This window comes from Scyliorhinus torazame, chromosome 13, assembly GCF_047496885.1.
Source record: "Scyliorhinus torazame isolate Kashiwa2021f chromosome 13, sScyTor2.1, whole genome shotgun sequence".
Classification (NCBI taxonomy): domain Eukaryota; kingdom Metazoa; phylum Chordata; class Chondrichthyes; order Carcharhiniformes; family Scyliorhinidae; genus Scyliorhinus; species Scyliorhinus torazame.
In genome coordinates, this window is record NC_092719.1 from 225,464,114 (window position 1) to 225,478,735 (window position 14,622).

The following is a 14,622-nucleotide window of genomic DNA, read 5'->3' on the forward strand; positions in this document are numbered from 1 at the left end:
GTACAGTAGTTAACCCATCTCAGTTCTGTTGCCATCTTTGTAAATTGTGCCCACGCCGCCTCCAGTTCTTTGGTAAAATAGTGACTAGATCAGTGTAAAATAGTGACTCGATCAGTGTAAAATAGTGACTAGATCAGTGCTAAACGTGAGTCAATACAAGGGGGGCTGGTTTAGTACAGCTGGCTTGTAATGCAGAACAATGCCAGCAGCGCGGTTCAATTCCCGTACCGGCTTTTCGCCCCTAGTCGCCACATTCCGGCGCCTGTTCGGGGAGGCCGGTAACTTTATTGAAGCCTACTTGTGACAATAAGCGATTATTATTATTATTATTATTAATATAACTTTTCCACTTTTCAATTCTGTTCCTCTAGGAATGAACCGTCATTGCTTATTAACTTACATTGATGAGTAGCCCAAAATCTCCCCGTTCATCTTCCTCATTTTAAGTGTTTTATTCACTTGTATTAATGACAAATGGCATGGTTACCCCAGAGTGACATTGTTTACCCTCACCAGGTGCCTATGACAGTATACGAAGCTCTTACGATCAGTCATGCCAGGCAGAAACAACGGTAAATAGTTCCACTGTGACCTTTCCCAGTATTGTCAGTGTCTCTGCTGGCACCCGGCGTAAGGCAGAAGTCCTGATGAGGACGAGGAAGGACGATTTCAATCGGAAGAATGCTGCCAACAGACGAGCTCTCAATGACTTGGCTGCTAAAGTACAAACATTAAACCTGAAGAACATTAATGAAAAGGTTGGTTGGATTTGTCCTTCAGTTCTTTCACCGACCCACAGAGCTGCTGTTGGCGGAAGTCTTTAATGTTCCTTGTTGTTTCTCTGGAGAATTGGTTTCTCAATCCAGCCTGAATATTGAGTAGCTGCTGCCCTGAAGCCGGGGACTTCCTGCGAGGTGAGTAGGGCAGTAACCAGCAGGTTGTGGTCAAGGGCAATCGATTGTTCAACATTAATTCTGGTAGGTGTGAGTGTCCCTGTAAAGACCGGTATTTATTATCTATCACAAGTCGCCACATGACGAGATGCTATTGGGCCTTCACTTTGAACTGCTGCTTGTTTTGAAGATGCTCCCACCCTTTTGTTTCGTTAATCAGTTCCACAGTTTAGACCTGGTGACAATGAAGGAACAGCTGACATTACTCTAGGTCAGGGTGGCATTGGCATGTGCCTGCTGCCTTTGTTCTAGTGGCTGGTGGAGATTGTTGGTTTTGGGATATTCCCACTCCCTTTCGATATTCTTTAGGTCTCGTGGCGAGTGCCCATGCATGGGTTGGGGGTATGTAAAACAGAAATGGTTTCAAAGGCAGGTAAATGAGAAAAAGAGTTAACTTGGCTCACAACCCCACCTGTACTGACCCAAGGAACTGAGGGCAGGATTCTTGGCTGTGTTCGAGTACCTGTGGAAGGTGATCACATTCATGTTCAGAATTCTTCTGAAATAGATGCGTATAATTGTACATTTCAGGTGTGCGGTGCTCCGGGAGATTTACCATGCGTGGACAGCCCGTGTGGAGGGGCTGGATGTTACGAAGACGATGGAACTCGGCACTGTGGAGGTCTGAACTGTAATGGTGCAGTTGCAGTAGCTGACACTTCCCTCAATCGAGCCCAACAATCAGAAGAGGAGCTTCACAGGGCAATGAATGAGGTGGAGGAGCTATTTCAGAAGGTGAGCAGGGAGAAACAATCTGCAAATCACAAGCTTTGACAGCTTTTCTTTTGTTTTTAAAATATTTTTATTCTCCTCCTTTTTCACATTTTCTCCCAAATTTACACCCACCAACAATAAACAATAATCAGTAACCAATATGTCAATCCCCATATCAATAACAACGATCCCATCCTCCCACCAAACCCCAAACATTAGCCGCATGTTCACACAAACAAATGACAAAAAGGAATTAGGGATCACCCATAGTCACCATTAACCCCCCCCCCCCCTCCCATCCCTCCCAATCACCTCCCCCAACTAATGTTCGATGTTAACCAGTTCTTGAAAGTGCATAATGAATAATGCCCATGAATTGTAGAACCCCTCCATCCTTCCCCTCAGTTCAAACTTAACCTTCTCAAGAGTCAAGAATTCCAGCAGGTCCCCCCGCCACACCAGGGCACAGGGGGGAGAGGTTGCTCTCCATCCCATCAGGATCCGCCTTCGGGCGTTCAATGAGGCGAAGGCTACAACATCTGCCTCCGCATCCGTTTCCAACCCTGGCTGGTCCGACACCCCGAATATGGCCTCCCGAGGGCCCGGGTCCAGTTTCACGTGCACCACCTTGGAAATTACCCTAAAAACCTCCTTCCAGTAATCCTCCAGCTTTGGACAGGACCAAAACATATGAACGTGATTAGCGGGGCCCCCCTGCAATGCTCCCACACATCTTCTACCCCTTCAAAGAACCGGCTCATCCTCGCCCTCGTGAGGTGCGCTCTGTATACCACCTTCAGCTGTATCAGCCCCAACCTCACGCACGAGGTGGAGGCGTTCACCTTCCGGAGCCCCTCACACCAGATCCCCTCCTCTATATCCTCTCCCAGCTCTTCCTCCCACTTTGCTTTGATCCCTTCCAGTGGTGCCTTCTTCTCTTTCAAAATAGCTCCGTAAACCACCGAACTGCCCCCTTCTCCAGTCCCCCTGTCGTCAGCACCTCCTCCAGCAATGTGGAGGCCGGCTCCACCTGGAGTTTTGTTTTTATTAACGTGAAGCTTCAGCAGAGCGTTTTCATTCATGAAAGTCACCTGACCTGCCTACCTAATCCCATTGGCCAGCACTTGGCCCATAGCCTTGAATGTTGTGACGAGCCAGGTGCTCATCCAGGTACTTTTTAAAGGATGTGAGGCAACCCGCCTCTCCCACCCTCCCAGGCAGCGGGTTCCAGACCCGCCACTGCCCCCCTCCCAGGCAGCGTGTCCCAGACCCGCCTCTCCCCCCCTCCCAGGCAGCGTGTCCCAGACCCGCCTCTCCCACCCTCCCAGGCCGTGCGTTCCAGACCCGCCTCTCCCCCCCCTCCCGGGCCGTGCGTTCCAGACCCGCCTCTCCCCCCCCTCCCGGGCCGTGCGTTCCAGACCCGCCCCTCCCCCCCTCCCAGACAGCGCGTTCCAGACCCGCCTCTCTCCCCCCCCCCCCCCCCTCCCAGGCAGCGTGTCCCAGACCCGCCTCTCCCACCCTCCCAGGCAGCGCATTCCAGACCCGCCTCTCCCACCCTCCCAGGCAGCGCATTCCAGACCCGCCTCTCCCCCCTCCCAGGCAGCGCGTTCCAGACCCGCCTCTCCCACCCTCCCAGGCAGCGTGTCCCAGACCCGCCTCTCCCCCCCTCCCAGGCAGCGTGTCCCAGACCCGCCTCTCCCACCCTCCCAGGCCGTGCGTTCCAGACCCGCCTCTCCCCCCCCTCCCGGGCCGTGCGTTCCAGACCCCCCCCTCCCAGGCAGCGCGTTCCAGACCCGCCTCTCCCCCCCCCCCTCCCAGGCAGCGTGTCCCAGACCCGCCTCTCCCACCCTCCCAGGCAGCGTGTCCCAGACCCGCCTCTCCCCCCCTCCCAGGCAGCGCGTTCCAGACCCGCCTCTCCCCCCTCCCAGGCAGCGCGTTCCAGACCCGCCTCTCCCACCCTCCCAGGCAGCGCGTTCCAGACCCGCCTCTCCCACCCTCCCAGGCAGCGCGTTCCAGACCCGCCTCTCCCCCCCCCCGTCCCAGGCAGCGTGTCCCAGACCCGCCTCTCCCACCCTCCCAGGCAGCGCATTCCAGACCCGCCTCTCCCACCCTCCCAGGCAGCGCGTTCCAGACCCGCCTCTCCCCCCCCCCCCTCCCAGGCAGCGTGTCCCAGACCCGCCTCTCCCCCCCTCCCAGGCAGCGTGTCCCAGACCCGCCTCTCCCCCCCTCCCAGGCAGCGTGTCCCAGACCCGCCTCTCCCACCCTCCCAGGCCGTGCGTTCCAGACCCGCCTCTCCCCCCCCTCCCGGGCCGTGCGTTCCAGACCCGCCCCTCCCCCCCCTCCCAGGCAGCGCATTCCAGACCCGCCTCTCCCCCCCCCCTCCCAGGCAGCGTGTCCCAGACCCGCCTCTCCCACCCTCCCAGGCAGCGTGTCCCAGACCCGCCTCTCCCCCCCTCCCAGGCAGCGCGTTCCAGACCCGCCTCTCCCACCCTCCCAGGCAGCGCGTTCCAGACCCGCCTCTCCCCCCCCCTCCCAGGCAGCGTGTCCCAGACCCGCCTCTCCCACCCTCCCAGGCAGCGCGTTCCAGACCCGCCTCTCCCACCCTCCCAGGCAGCGTGTTCCAGACCCGCCTCTCCCACCCTCCCAGGCAGCACGTTCCAGACCCGCCTCTACCACCCTCCCAGGCAGCGCGTTCCAGACCCGCCTCTCCCCCCCCCTCCCAGGCAGCGCATTCCAGACCGTCACCATCCTCTGGGTAAAAAGGTTTCTCCTCAAATCCCCCAAACCTCCGGCCCCTCACCTTGAACTTGTGTCCCCCTCGGAACTGACTCTTCAGCTAAGGGGAACAGCTGCTCCCTATCCACCCTGTCCGTGCCCCTCGTAATCTTGTCCACCTCGATCAGGTCGCCCTCAGTCTTCTCTGCTGCAGAGAAAACAGCCCAAGCCTGTCCAACCTCTCTTCATAACTGAAATGTTCCGTCCCAGCAACATCCTGGTGAATCTCCTCTGCTCCCCCTCCAGTGCAATCACATCCTTCCTATAATGTGGTGACCAGAATTGCACACAGTGCTCCAGCTGTGGCCTCACCAATGTTCTATACAACTCCAACATGACCTCCCTGCTTCTGTAATCTATGCCTCGATTGATAAAGGCGAGTGCCCCATGTGTCTTTTTCATCACCCTATTAACCTGCCCGTCTGCCTTCAGAGATCTGTGGACAACACGCCAAGGTCCCTTTGTTCCTCGGAACTTCCCAGAGTGGTGCCATTAATTGAATATTTCCTTGTTAAATTGTTCCTTCCAAAGTTATCACCTCACACTTTTCAGGGTTAAATTCTATCTGCCACTTACCCAACCATTTGACCATCCCGTCTATATCTTTCTGGGCACTCGACCTCACTATTAACCACCCGGCCAATCTTTGTGTCATCCGCAAACTTACTGATCCTACCCCTAAATAGTCATCTGAGTCATTTATATATATGACAAACAGTAGGGGACCCAGCACAGATCCCTGTGGTACCCAACTGGTCACTGGCTTCCAGCCACTAACGCAGCCGTCTGTCATCACCCTCTGTCTCCTACAGCTCAGCCAGCTTTGAATCCACCTTATCAAGTTCCCCTGTATCCCAATGTGCATTTGCCTTCTTAATAAGTCTCCCATGTGGGACCTTGTCTGAAATCCATGTAAACTACATCAACTGCACATACAATATATATATCTGAAATTCCTACATTCATCACACTTGGAGTGAATCCGCAGGTCCTTGAAGGTGGAGAACAAGATGGTAAAGAAGGGATTTGGAATGCTTTCCTTTATGGGGTGAGGTATTGTAAGGGGCTGGTTTAGCACACTGGGCTAAATTGCTGGCTTTTAAAGCAGACCAAGGCAGGCCAGCAGCACGGTTCAATTCCCATACCAGCCTCCCCAAACAGGCGCCGGAATGTGGCGACTAGGGGCTTTTCACAGTGTGGTAGTATGTATTAGGGGTCATGTGGGACTGTGAAGCCGTGATGCTATTGGCTGACAGATCCAGGGTCCTGGTTGGCTGTTGGCTCCTGGCTCCGCCCTGAAGGCGGAGTATAAGAACCCGAGCTTCTCCCCGCCGCTCCATTCTGTTGCTGAACTGCTGGGGACAAGTCTCGCTCAATAAAGCCTCATCGACTTCATCTCTACTCGTCTCTCTCATAAGTCATTGTGCGCTACAATTTATTGAGCGAGCTTAAAGGACTATGGAGCTCCGGATCGCCCCGGAATGCCTGCGGATCAGCCCCCACACAGTGAACTCGGCAGCAGTTTTTAAACACTGGCAAGCTTGTTTTGAAGGCTACCTCCGAACGGCCCCCGGCCGGATCACAGAAGACCAGAAAATGCAGGTCCTGCATTCCAGGGTAAGCCCGGAAATTTACCCTCTCATAGAAGACGCAGAGGATTTCCCGACGGTGCTCGCAGCACTGAAGAGCATTTACGTTCGCCCCGTGAACCAGGTCTACGCACGCTACCAACTCGCAACGAGACGGCAAAGTCCCGGAGAATCGTTAGAGGAGTTCTACGCCGCGCTGCTAATTTTGGGACGGGGCTGCAGCTGCCCGCCGGTGAACGCGATTGAACACACGGACATGCTAATTCGCGATGCGTTTGTGGCAGGTATGAACTCTCCCCAAATCCGCCAAAGACTTTTAGAAAAAGAGTCGCTAGGACTCTCAGAGGCACGGGCCATTGCAGCTTCCCTAGATGTGGCCTCACAAAACGCCCGCGCCTACGGCCCCGACCGCGCGGCAGCCCCTTGGGCTCCGTGGACCCCCGTCGCGACAAACCCCCCCCCCCCTCCCTCACAGGCTTGCGCGGTTAAAGCGCCAGACCATCCCGGGGGGGCCCACTGCTATTTCTGCGGGCAAGCGAAACACTCCCGGCAGCGCTGCCCGGCCCGCGCAGCTATTTGCAAAAGCTGCGGCAAGAAGGGCCATTACGCGGCTGTGTGCCGGTCCCGGGGGGTCGCCGCAATCCCCGGAGAAGAACGAGCCCAGCGCATCCCAAACGCTCCCCAACCCCCCCCCCCCCCCCCAGCGCCCCATGTGCGACCCGCGGGCATTTTTGGGTCCCGGTCACCACGAGAGGGGGATGGGCGCTGCCATCTTGTGACTCCCCAGCCACGTGCGATTCATGGGGGCGGCCATTTTGTCCACCCCCGACCATGTGCGATCCATGGGGGCGGCCATTTTGTCCACCCCCGGCCGCGTGCGATTCATGGACGCCGCCATCTTGGATGGCAACAAAGGACCCCAGCATTGACGGCTCCACGGGGTCCGAAGAAGACGCCGAGACACTACGACCACGACTGGCTTCGGTGACGCTGGATCAATCACGGCCCCGGACGCTCCAGACGACGACAACAACGGTGCTGATCAACGGACACGAGACACATGCCTGATCGACTCCGGGAGCACCGAAAGTTTCATTCACCCCGACACGGTAAGACGCTGTTTTCTGACCATCCATCCAAGTACGCAAAAGATTTCCCTAGCTGCAGGATCCCACTCCGTAGAGATCAAAGGGTTCTGCATCGTGAACCTAATGGTGCAAGGGAGGGAGTTTAAAAACTACAGGCTCTACGTCCTTCCCCAACTCTGCGCGCCCACATTACTGGGATTAGATTTCCAGTGTAACCTGCAGAGCCTAACATTCCAATTCGGCGGCCCAATACCCCCACTCACTATCTGCGGCCTCGCAACCCTCAAGGTTGAACTGCCGTCCTTGTTTGCAAACCTCACCCCGGATTGCAAACCCGTCGCCACTAGGAGCAGACGGTACAGCGCCCAGGACCGGATATTTATTCGGTCTGAAGTCCAGCGGTTGCTGAAGGAAGGCATAATCCAGGCCAGCAATAGTCCCTGGAGAGCCCAGGTGGTAGTAGTAAAGACCGGGGAGAAGCAAAGGATGGTCATAGACTATAGCCAAACCACCAACAGGTACACACAGGATATGCGTACCCTCTCCCCCGCATATCCGACATGGTAAATCGGATTGCCCAGTATAAGGTTTTCTCCACCGTGGACCTCAAGTCCGCCTACCACCAGCTCCCCATCCGCCCAGGTGACCGCAAGTACACAGCCTTCGAGGCAGACGGGCATCTATACCACTTCCTAAGGGTCCCATTTGGTGTCACGAACGGGGTCTCGGTCTTCCAACGGGAGATGGACCGAATAGTTGACCAGCACGGGTTGCAGGCCACGTTCCCGTATCTCGATAACGTAACCATCTGCGGCCACGATCAGCAGGACCACGACGCCAACCTCCAAAAATTCCTCCAGACCGCTAACGCCTTGAACCTCACATACAACGAGGAAAAGTGCGTCTTTAGCACAAACCGGTTGGCCATCCTGGGATACGTAGTGCGCAATGGGATAATAGGCCCCGACCCCGAACGCATGCGCCCCCTCATGGAATTTCCCCTCCCCCACTGCTCCAAAGCCCTGAAACATTGCCTGGGGTTCTTTTCATATTACGCCTAGTGGGTCCCCCAGTATGCAGACAAGGCCCGCCCGCTAATACAGACCACTACCTTCCCCCTGTCGACAGAGGCTCGCCAGGCCTTCAGCCGCATCAAAGCGGATATCGCAAAGGCCACGATGCGCGCCATCGACGAGTCCCTCCCCTTCCAGGTCGAGAGCGACGCATCCGACGTAGCTCTGGCGGCCACCCTTAACCAAGCGGGCAGACCCGTGGCCTTTTTCTCCCGAACCCTCCATGCCTCAGAAATCTGCCACTCCTCAGTGGAAAAGGAAGCCCAAGCCATAGTGGAAGCGGTGCGACACTGGAGGCATTACCTGGCCGGCAGGAGATTCACTCTCCTCACCGACCAACGGTCGGTAGCCTTCATGTTCGATAATGCACAGCGGGGCAAAATTAAAAATGACAAGATCTTATGGTGGAGGATCGAGCTCTCCACCTTCAACTACGAGATCTTGTACTGTCCCGGAAAGCTGAACGAGCCGTCCGATGCCCTATCCCGCGGCACATGTGCCAATGCACAAATAGACCGTCTCCAAACCCTCCACGAGGACCTCTGCCACCCGGGGGTCACTCGGTTCTACCATTTTATAAAGTCCGCAACCTCCCCTACTCTGTGGAGGAGGTCCGTACAGTCACCAGGAACTGCCACATCTGCGCGGAGTGCAAACCGCACTTTTTCAGGCCGGATAGAGCGCACCTGATCAAGGCTTCCCGCCCCTTTGAACGCCTCAGTCTGGATTTCAAAGGGCCCCTCCCCTCCACCGACCGCAACACATACTTCCTGAACGTGGTGGACGAGTACTCCCGTTTCCCCTTCGCCATCCCCTGCCCCGACATGACAGCGGCCACAGTCATTAAAGCCCTTGGCACCATATTCACACTGTTCGGTTGCCCCGCATATATCCATAGCGACAGGGGGTCCTCCTTCATGAGTGACGAGCTGCGCCAGTTCCTGCTCAGCAAGGGCATAGCCTCGAGCTGGACGACCAGCTACAACTCCCGGGGGAACGGGCAAGTAGAGAGGGAGAACGGCACGGTCTGGAAGACCGTCCTACTGGCCCTACGGTCCAGGGATTTCCCAGTTTCCCGGTGGCAGGAGGTCCTCCCGGACGCTCTCCACTCCATCCGGTCGCTGCTGTGTACCACCACTAACCAAACGCCTCATGAGCGCCTCCTTGTCTTCCCCAGGAAGTCCTCCTCCGGAACGTCGCTGCCGACCTGGCTGGCGGCCCCAGGACCCATCTTGCTCCGGAAACATGTGCGGGCGCACAAGTCGGACCCGTTGGTCGAGAGGGTTCACCTCCTCCACGCGAACCCGCAGTACGCCTACGTGGCGTACCCCGACGGCCGACAGGACACGGTCTCCCTGCGAGACCTGGCGCCCGCCGGCAACACACACACACCCCCCCGACACCGATCATCCCCTCCCTGCCACCGGCGCACCCCGCGACCACCCCCTTCCCGGGAGGATCGGTCCTCCTCCCGTGTCCGCCCAGGAGTGAAACAGGAACAAACACCGAAACGCTCCCGGAGACGACAACGCCGGAACAAGCACCTGCACCACCACCGGGGCTGAGGCGATCGACGAGGAAGACCAGACCGCCCGCTCGACTCGTGGCATCGGCGTGACACCAAGAATGTTGTTGGACTGTAACAAAAAAAATTTTCTCTTACTAATATTGTAAATAGTTTCACAAACCTTGTACATAGCCCAGTGTAGGGTGAAAACTGTCATGACATGCCCGAAATTTTCCTCCCAGGACCAGCCTTGTAAACCCCTACCACCATGCGAACCACCACCCCGCCGGGTTCATTTTAACAAGGGGTGAATGTGGTAGTATGTATTAGGGGTCATGTGGGACTGTGAAGCCGTGATGCTATTGGCTGACAGATCCCGGGTCCTGGTTGGCTGTTGGCTCCTGGCTCCGCCCTGAAGACGGAGTATAAGAACCCGAGCTTCTCCCCGCCGCTCCATTCTGTTGCTGAACTGCTGGGAACAAGTCTCGCTCAATAAAGCCTCATCGACTTCATCTCTACTCGCCTCTCTCGTAGGTCATTGTGTGCTACACACAGTAACTTCATTTGAAGCCTACTTGTGACAATAAGCGATTTTCATTTCATTTTCATTTTCAATACAAAAGCAGGGATGTAACGATGGAACTGGATAAACACTGGTTAGGCCACAGCTGGGGTTTTGTGTACAGTTCTGGTCACCACATTACAGGAGGGACATAATTGCTCTGGAGTAAGTACAGGGGAGAGTCACAAGAATGTAGCCAGGGCTTGAAAATTGCAGCTATGAGGAGAGATTGGATAGGCTGGGGTCCTTTTCCTTAGAACAGAGGTTGCTAAGGGGTGATGTAATTGAGGTGTACAAAATTCTGAGGGGCACAGACAGGGTAGACAGGGAAAACCTGTTTCCCCCCCTAGCTGACGGTCAATTACCAGCGGGAATAGATTTAAAGTGGAAGGATTAGAGGGATCATGAGGAAATTCTTTTTCACTCGGAGAGTAGTGGGCTGCCTAAGTTGCTGGTTGAGGCTGAAATGTTCAACTCATCTAAACGATACCTGGATCTGCTCCTGAAGAGCTGTGACCTGCAATGGCTGCCTGGGTCAGTTGGCCGCGATTCAGTTTAATCCGAACCACAAACTTGCTGTTTCGGCCATGAGGTAACCGTGAGGTAACCGTGAGGTAACCGTGAGGTAACCATGAGGTAACCAAAACCACGGCCATGGGGTAACCAAAACCACGGCCATGGGGTAACCAAAACCAGGGGCAAAATTCTCCCCCAACGGCGCGATGTCCGCCGACTGGCGCCAAAAACGGCGCCAATCAGACGGGCATCGCGCCGGCCCAAAGGTGCGGAATGCTCCGCATCTTTGGGGGCCGAGCCCCAACATTGAGGGGCTAGGCCGACGCCGGAGGGATTTCCGCCCCGCTAGCTGGCGGAAATGGCGTTTGGTGCCCCGCCAGCTGGCGCGGAAATGCGGCGCATGCGCGGGAGCATCAGCGGCCGCTGACAGGTTCCCGGCGCATGTGCAGGAGCGTCAGCGGCCGCCGACAGTTTCCCGCGCATGCGCAGTGGGGAGAGTCTCTTCCGCCTCCGCCATGGTGGAGACCGTGGCGGAGGCGGAAGGGAAAGAGTGCCCCCACGGCACAGGCCCGCCCGCGGATCAGTGGGCCCCGATCGCGGGCCAGGCCACCGTGGGGGCACCCCCCGGGGTCAGATCGCCCCGCGCCCCCCCCAGGACCCCGGAGCCCGCCCACGCCGCCTGGTCCCGCCAGTAAATACCAGCTTTGATTTACGCCGGCGGGACAGGCAATTTCTGGGCGGGACTTCGGCCCATCCGGGCCGGAGAATTGAGCGGGGGGTCCCGCCAACCGGCGCGGCCCGATTCCCGCCCCCGCCCAATCTCCGGTACCGGAGACTTCGGCGGGGGCGGGGGCGGGATTCACGGCGGCCAACGGCCATTCTCCGACCCGGCGGGGGGTCGGAGAATGACCCCCCACATGTTTTGACTTGGGGTTGGGGATCGGATTAGCAACAGATTTCTTTGAAACAGCTTCTGACTGCATGAATGAAAAAGAGTTTCTCAGGACTGGCTGGCCTGGAATTTTTAACAAATATTCCCTCGCCCCTGCAGGCTGTGAGCTCTGCTTGCTGGAGTTGGACCTCTAACGCTTCGCTTCCAGGCCCTTCTCTCTCTGGAGCCTTTTCTTTTTGGAGAATTGTTTTCGCGTCTGTCACTTCAGCTGGGAGTTTGCATCAGCTCAGAATCCGTTCAGACTGGCCTTTCTTAGTTTTCCTGCATTCTTGTGAGGTCCAGGGTTTTTGATCCGGCCTGTGTCCATGTGAGGACCAGGGTTTTGATCCGGCCTGTGTCCATGTGAGAACCAGGGTTTTTGATCCGGCCTGTGTCCATGTGAGGACCAGGGTTTTTGATCCGGCCTGTGTCCATGAAGAACTGCTTCAACCACCAAGAAATAGGTTCATAGTTTTGAGTATATATTTTTTAAACTTTCTTTTCCAATTAAGGGGCAATTTAGCGTGGCCAATCCACCTACCCTGCACATCTTTGGCTTCTGGGGGTGAGACCCACGCAGACACGGGGAGAATGTGCAAACTCCACACGGACAGTGAACGAGGCCGGGATCAAACACGGGTTCTCGGCGCCGTGAGGCTGCAGTGCCAACCACTGCGCCACCGTGCCGCCCTAGTTTGGTGTATATTAACGACAAGTCTTTATTAACAACTCTGAACTATATACAGAAGAGGATACAGTTATGGGGCTGACTCCATTCTAGGTCTTTACACATCTCTGTCCATCTCTGGACTGCCCCTGGCTCTGGGTCACTTGCCAGTGTGGACGGTACTGTCCTGTGGTATAAAATAAAATAAACAATCTTCATTGTCACAAGTAGGTTTACATTAAAACTGCAATGAAGTTACTGTGAAAATCCCCTAGTCGCCACATTCCGGCCCCTGTTCGGGTACACAGAGGGAGAATTCAGAATTCTCAGCTGGTGCGGGAATTGCATCACAAACCAGCTGTTTAGCCCACTGAGCTAAACCAGCCCCTGATTATCATAACTATCAGCATGACATGGGTTAATGTAGTGTCAAGAGTAGCCACTGGAGGGAGTCTGCGGATACTACTATATAAAGCCGTGATGCTGGGCCTTAGGGGAGGAGTGTACGCAGGAGACAGCTAGTGAAGGTCATCCGAGCAGATAGTGTAAGGTTAGATTATAGTTTAATTAGTGAGATTAGCAGTAGATGAGTGTAGTTGGATGTTATTGATCAGTTGTGTATTCTTAAGGACGAAGTGTCAAATCCCAGTTTAGTAGTGCAAATAAAATCATAGATTTGTTTGAGTTAAAAGTTATTCTGTGGTCATTGTGAACTACGTCAACCATCCTGAAATAAGCAACACAAAGCACAGCACGGTATCTACCAGAGCCGACCACTCGAGCTGATCAGAAATGCAATCTGACACCCATTTCTGTGAAAAGGGGAGGGGGTGTGGGGTGCAGCGGAGATGTGGGAGGCGGCAGCAGCACACCCAGATAATGATAATGAGGCCAGAGGACCAAGCTCAGACAGGCCTCGTCCATCATGGGCGTCATTCTCCGACCCCCCGCCGGGTCGGAGAATGGCCGTTGGCCGCCGTGAATCCCGCCCCTGCCGAAGTCTCCGCTCCCGGAGATTGGGCGGGGGCGGGAATCGGGCCGCGCCGGTTGGCGGGACCCCCCCTGGATTCTCTGGCCCGGATGGGCCGAAGTCCCGCCCAGGAATTGCCTGTCCCGCCGACGTAAATCAAACCTAGTATTTACCGGCGGGACCAGGCAGCGTGGGCGGGCTCCGGGGTCCTGGGGGGATCGCGGGGCGATCTGACCCCGGGGGGTGCCCACACGGTGGCCTGGCCCGCGATCGGGGCCCACCGATCCGCGGGCGGGCCTGTGCCGTGGGGGCACTCTTTCCCTTCCGCCTCCGCTACGGCCTCCACCATGGCGGAGGCGGAAGAGACTCTCCCCACTGCGCATGCGCGGGAAACTGACAGCGGCCGCTGACGCTCCCGCGCATGCGCCGGGAAACTGACAGTGGCCACTGATGCTCCCGCGCATGCGCCACATTTCCGCGCCAGCTGGCGGGGAAACAAACGCCATTTCCGCCAGCTGGCGGGGCGGAAATCCCTCCGGCGTCGGCCTAGCCCCTCAATGTTGGGGCGAGGCCGCCAAAGATGCGGAGCATTCCGCACCTTTGGGCCGGCGCGATGCCCGTCTGATTGGCGCCGGCTTTGGCGCCAGTCGGCAGACATCCCGCCGTTGGGGGAGAATTTCGCCCCATATTCGGACCACACACTTGGCAGTCTCCCGATAAAAGCTCACTGAGCTGAAATGCTGATTCTCTACCTCTCTCCACAGATGCTGCTGAATTTCTGAGTGTTTCCAGCATTTCTGGCCGAGTGTCACTGGTTAGGGATCTGAAAATGTTCGACAATTTCCAGCCCACAAGTCGATCGTAGTTGGTCATTTGGTTTATTTATTTTTCGGGCAGGCGTGGTGGGCCTCCTTCAGTTCTGCGGCATTCTGTGATTTTATTTTCCATATTTGAAAATTTCCTCATTGGTTTATTTTGTATTTGCAGGTTGCTTTGGCGAAGTTAAAGGCAAATGAGGCGAGGCAGAGAGCTCAAGTGACTCTGGACAAAGCAAATGATGCCAAGGACCGGATTAATCGCTCAAACAAAGAACTGCGTGACCTCATAAAGCAGATCCGAGACTTCCTCACACGTAAGGGGAGAGCAGTAAATGGTCATGCCATCCGCAAAATCTGAAGCAGGTTTATCCCAGCGCTGCAGGGAACTACACTGTAACGCAGTCATTCAGCACAGACAAGTTAATCTTTAGAGTGGCGACTGACCCAAGGCTGCTTCTC

General features: G+C 56.2%; 1 protein-coding gene across 1 annotated transcript in view; it reads left to right on the forward strand.

Annotated features, from left to right (window-relative positions):
- LOC140388644 (laminin subunit beta-2-like) overlaps positions 1 to 14,622 on the forward strand; it is a 305,667-nt gene that overhangs the window by 273,640 nt on the left and 17,405 nt on the right. The window contains 3 exon segments of the mRNA XM_072473108.1: positions 517 to 758; positions 1,485 to 1,688; positions 14,333 to 14,477. Of these exon segments, the coding sequence (XP_072329209.1) occupies positions 517 to 758; positions 1,485 to 1,688; positions 14,333 to 14,477 (591 nt within the window).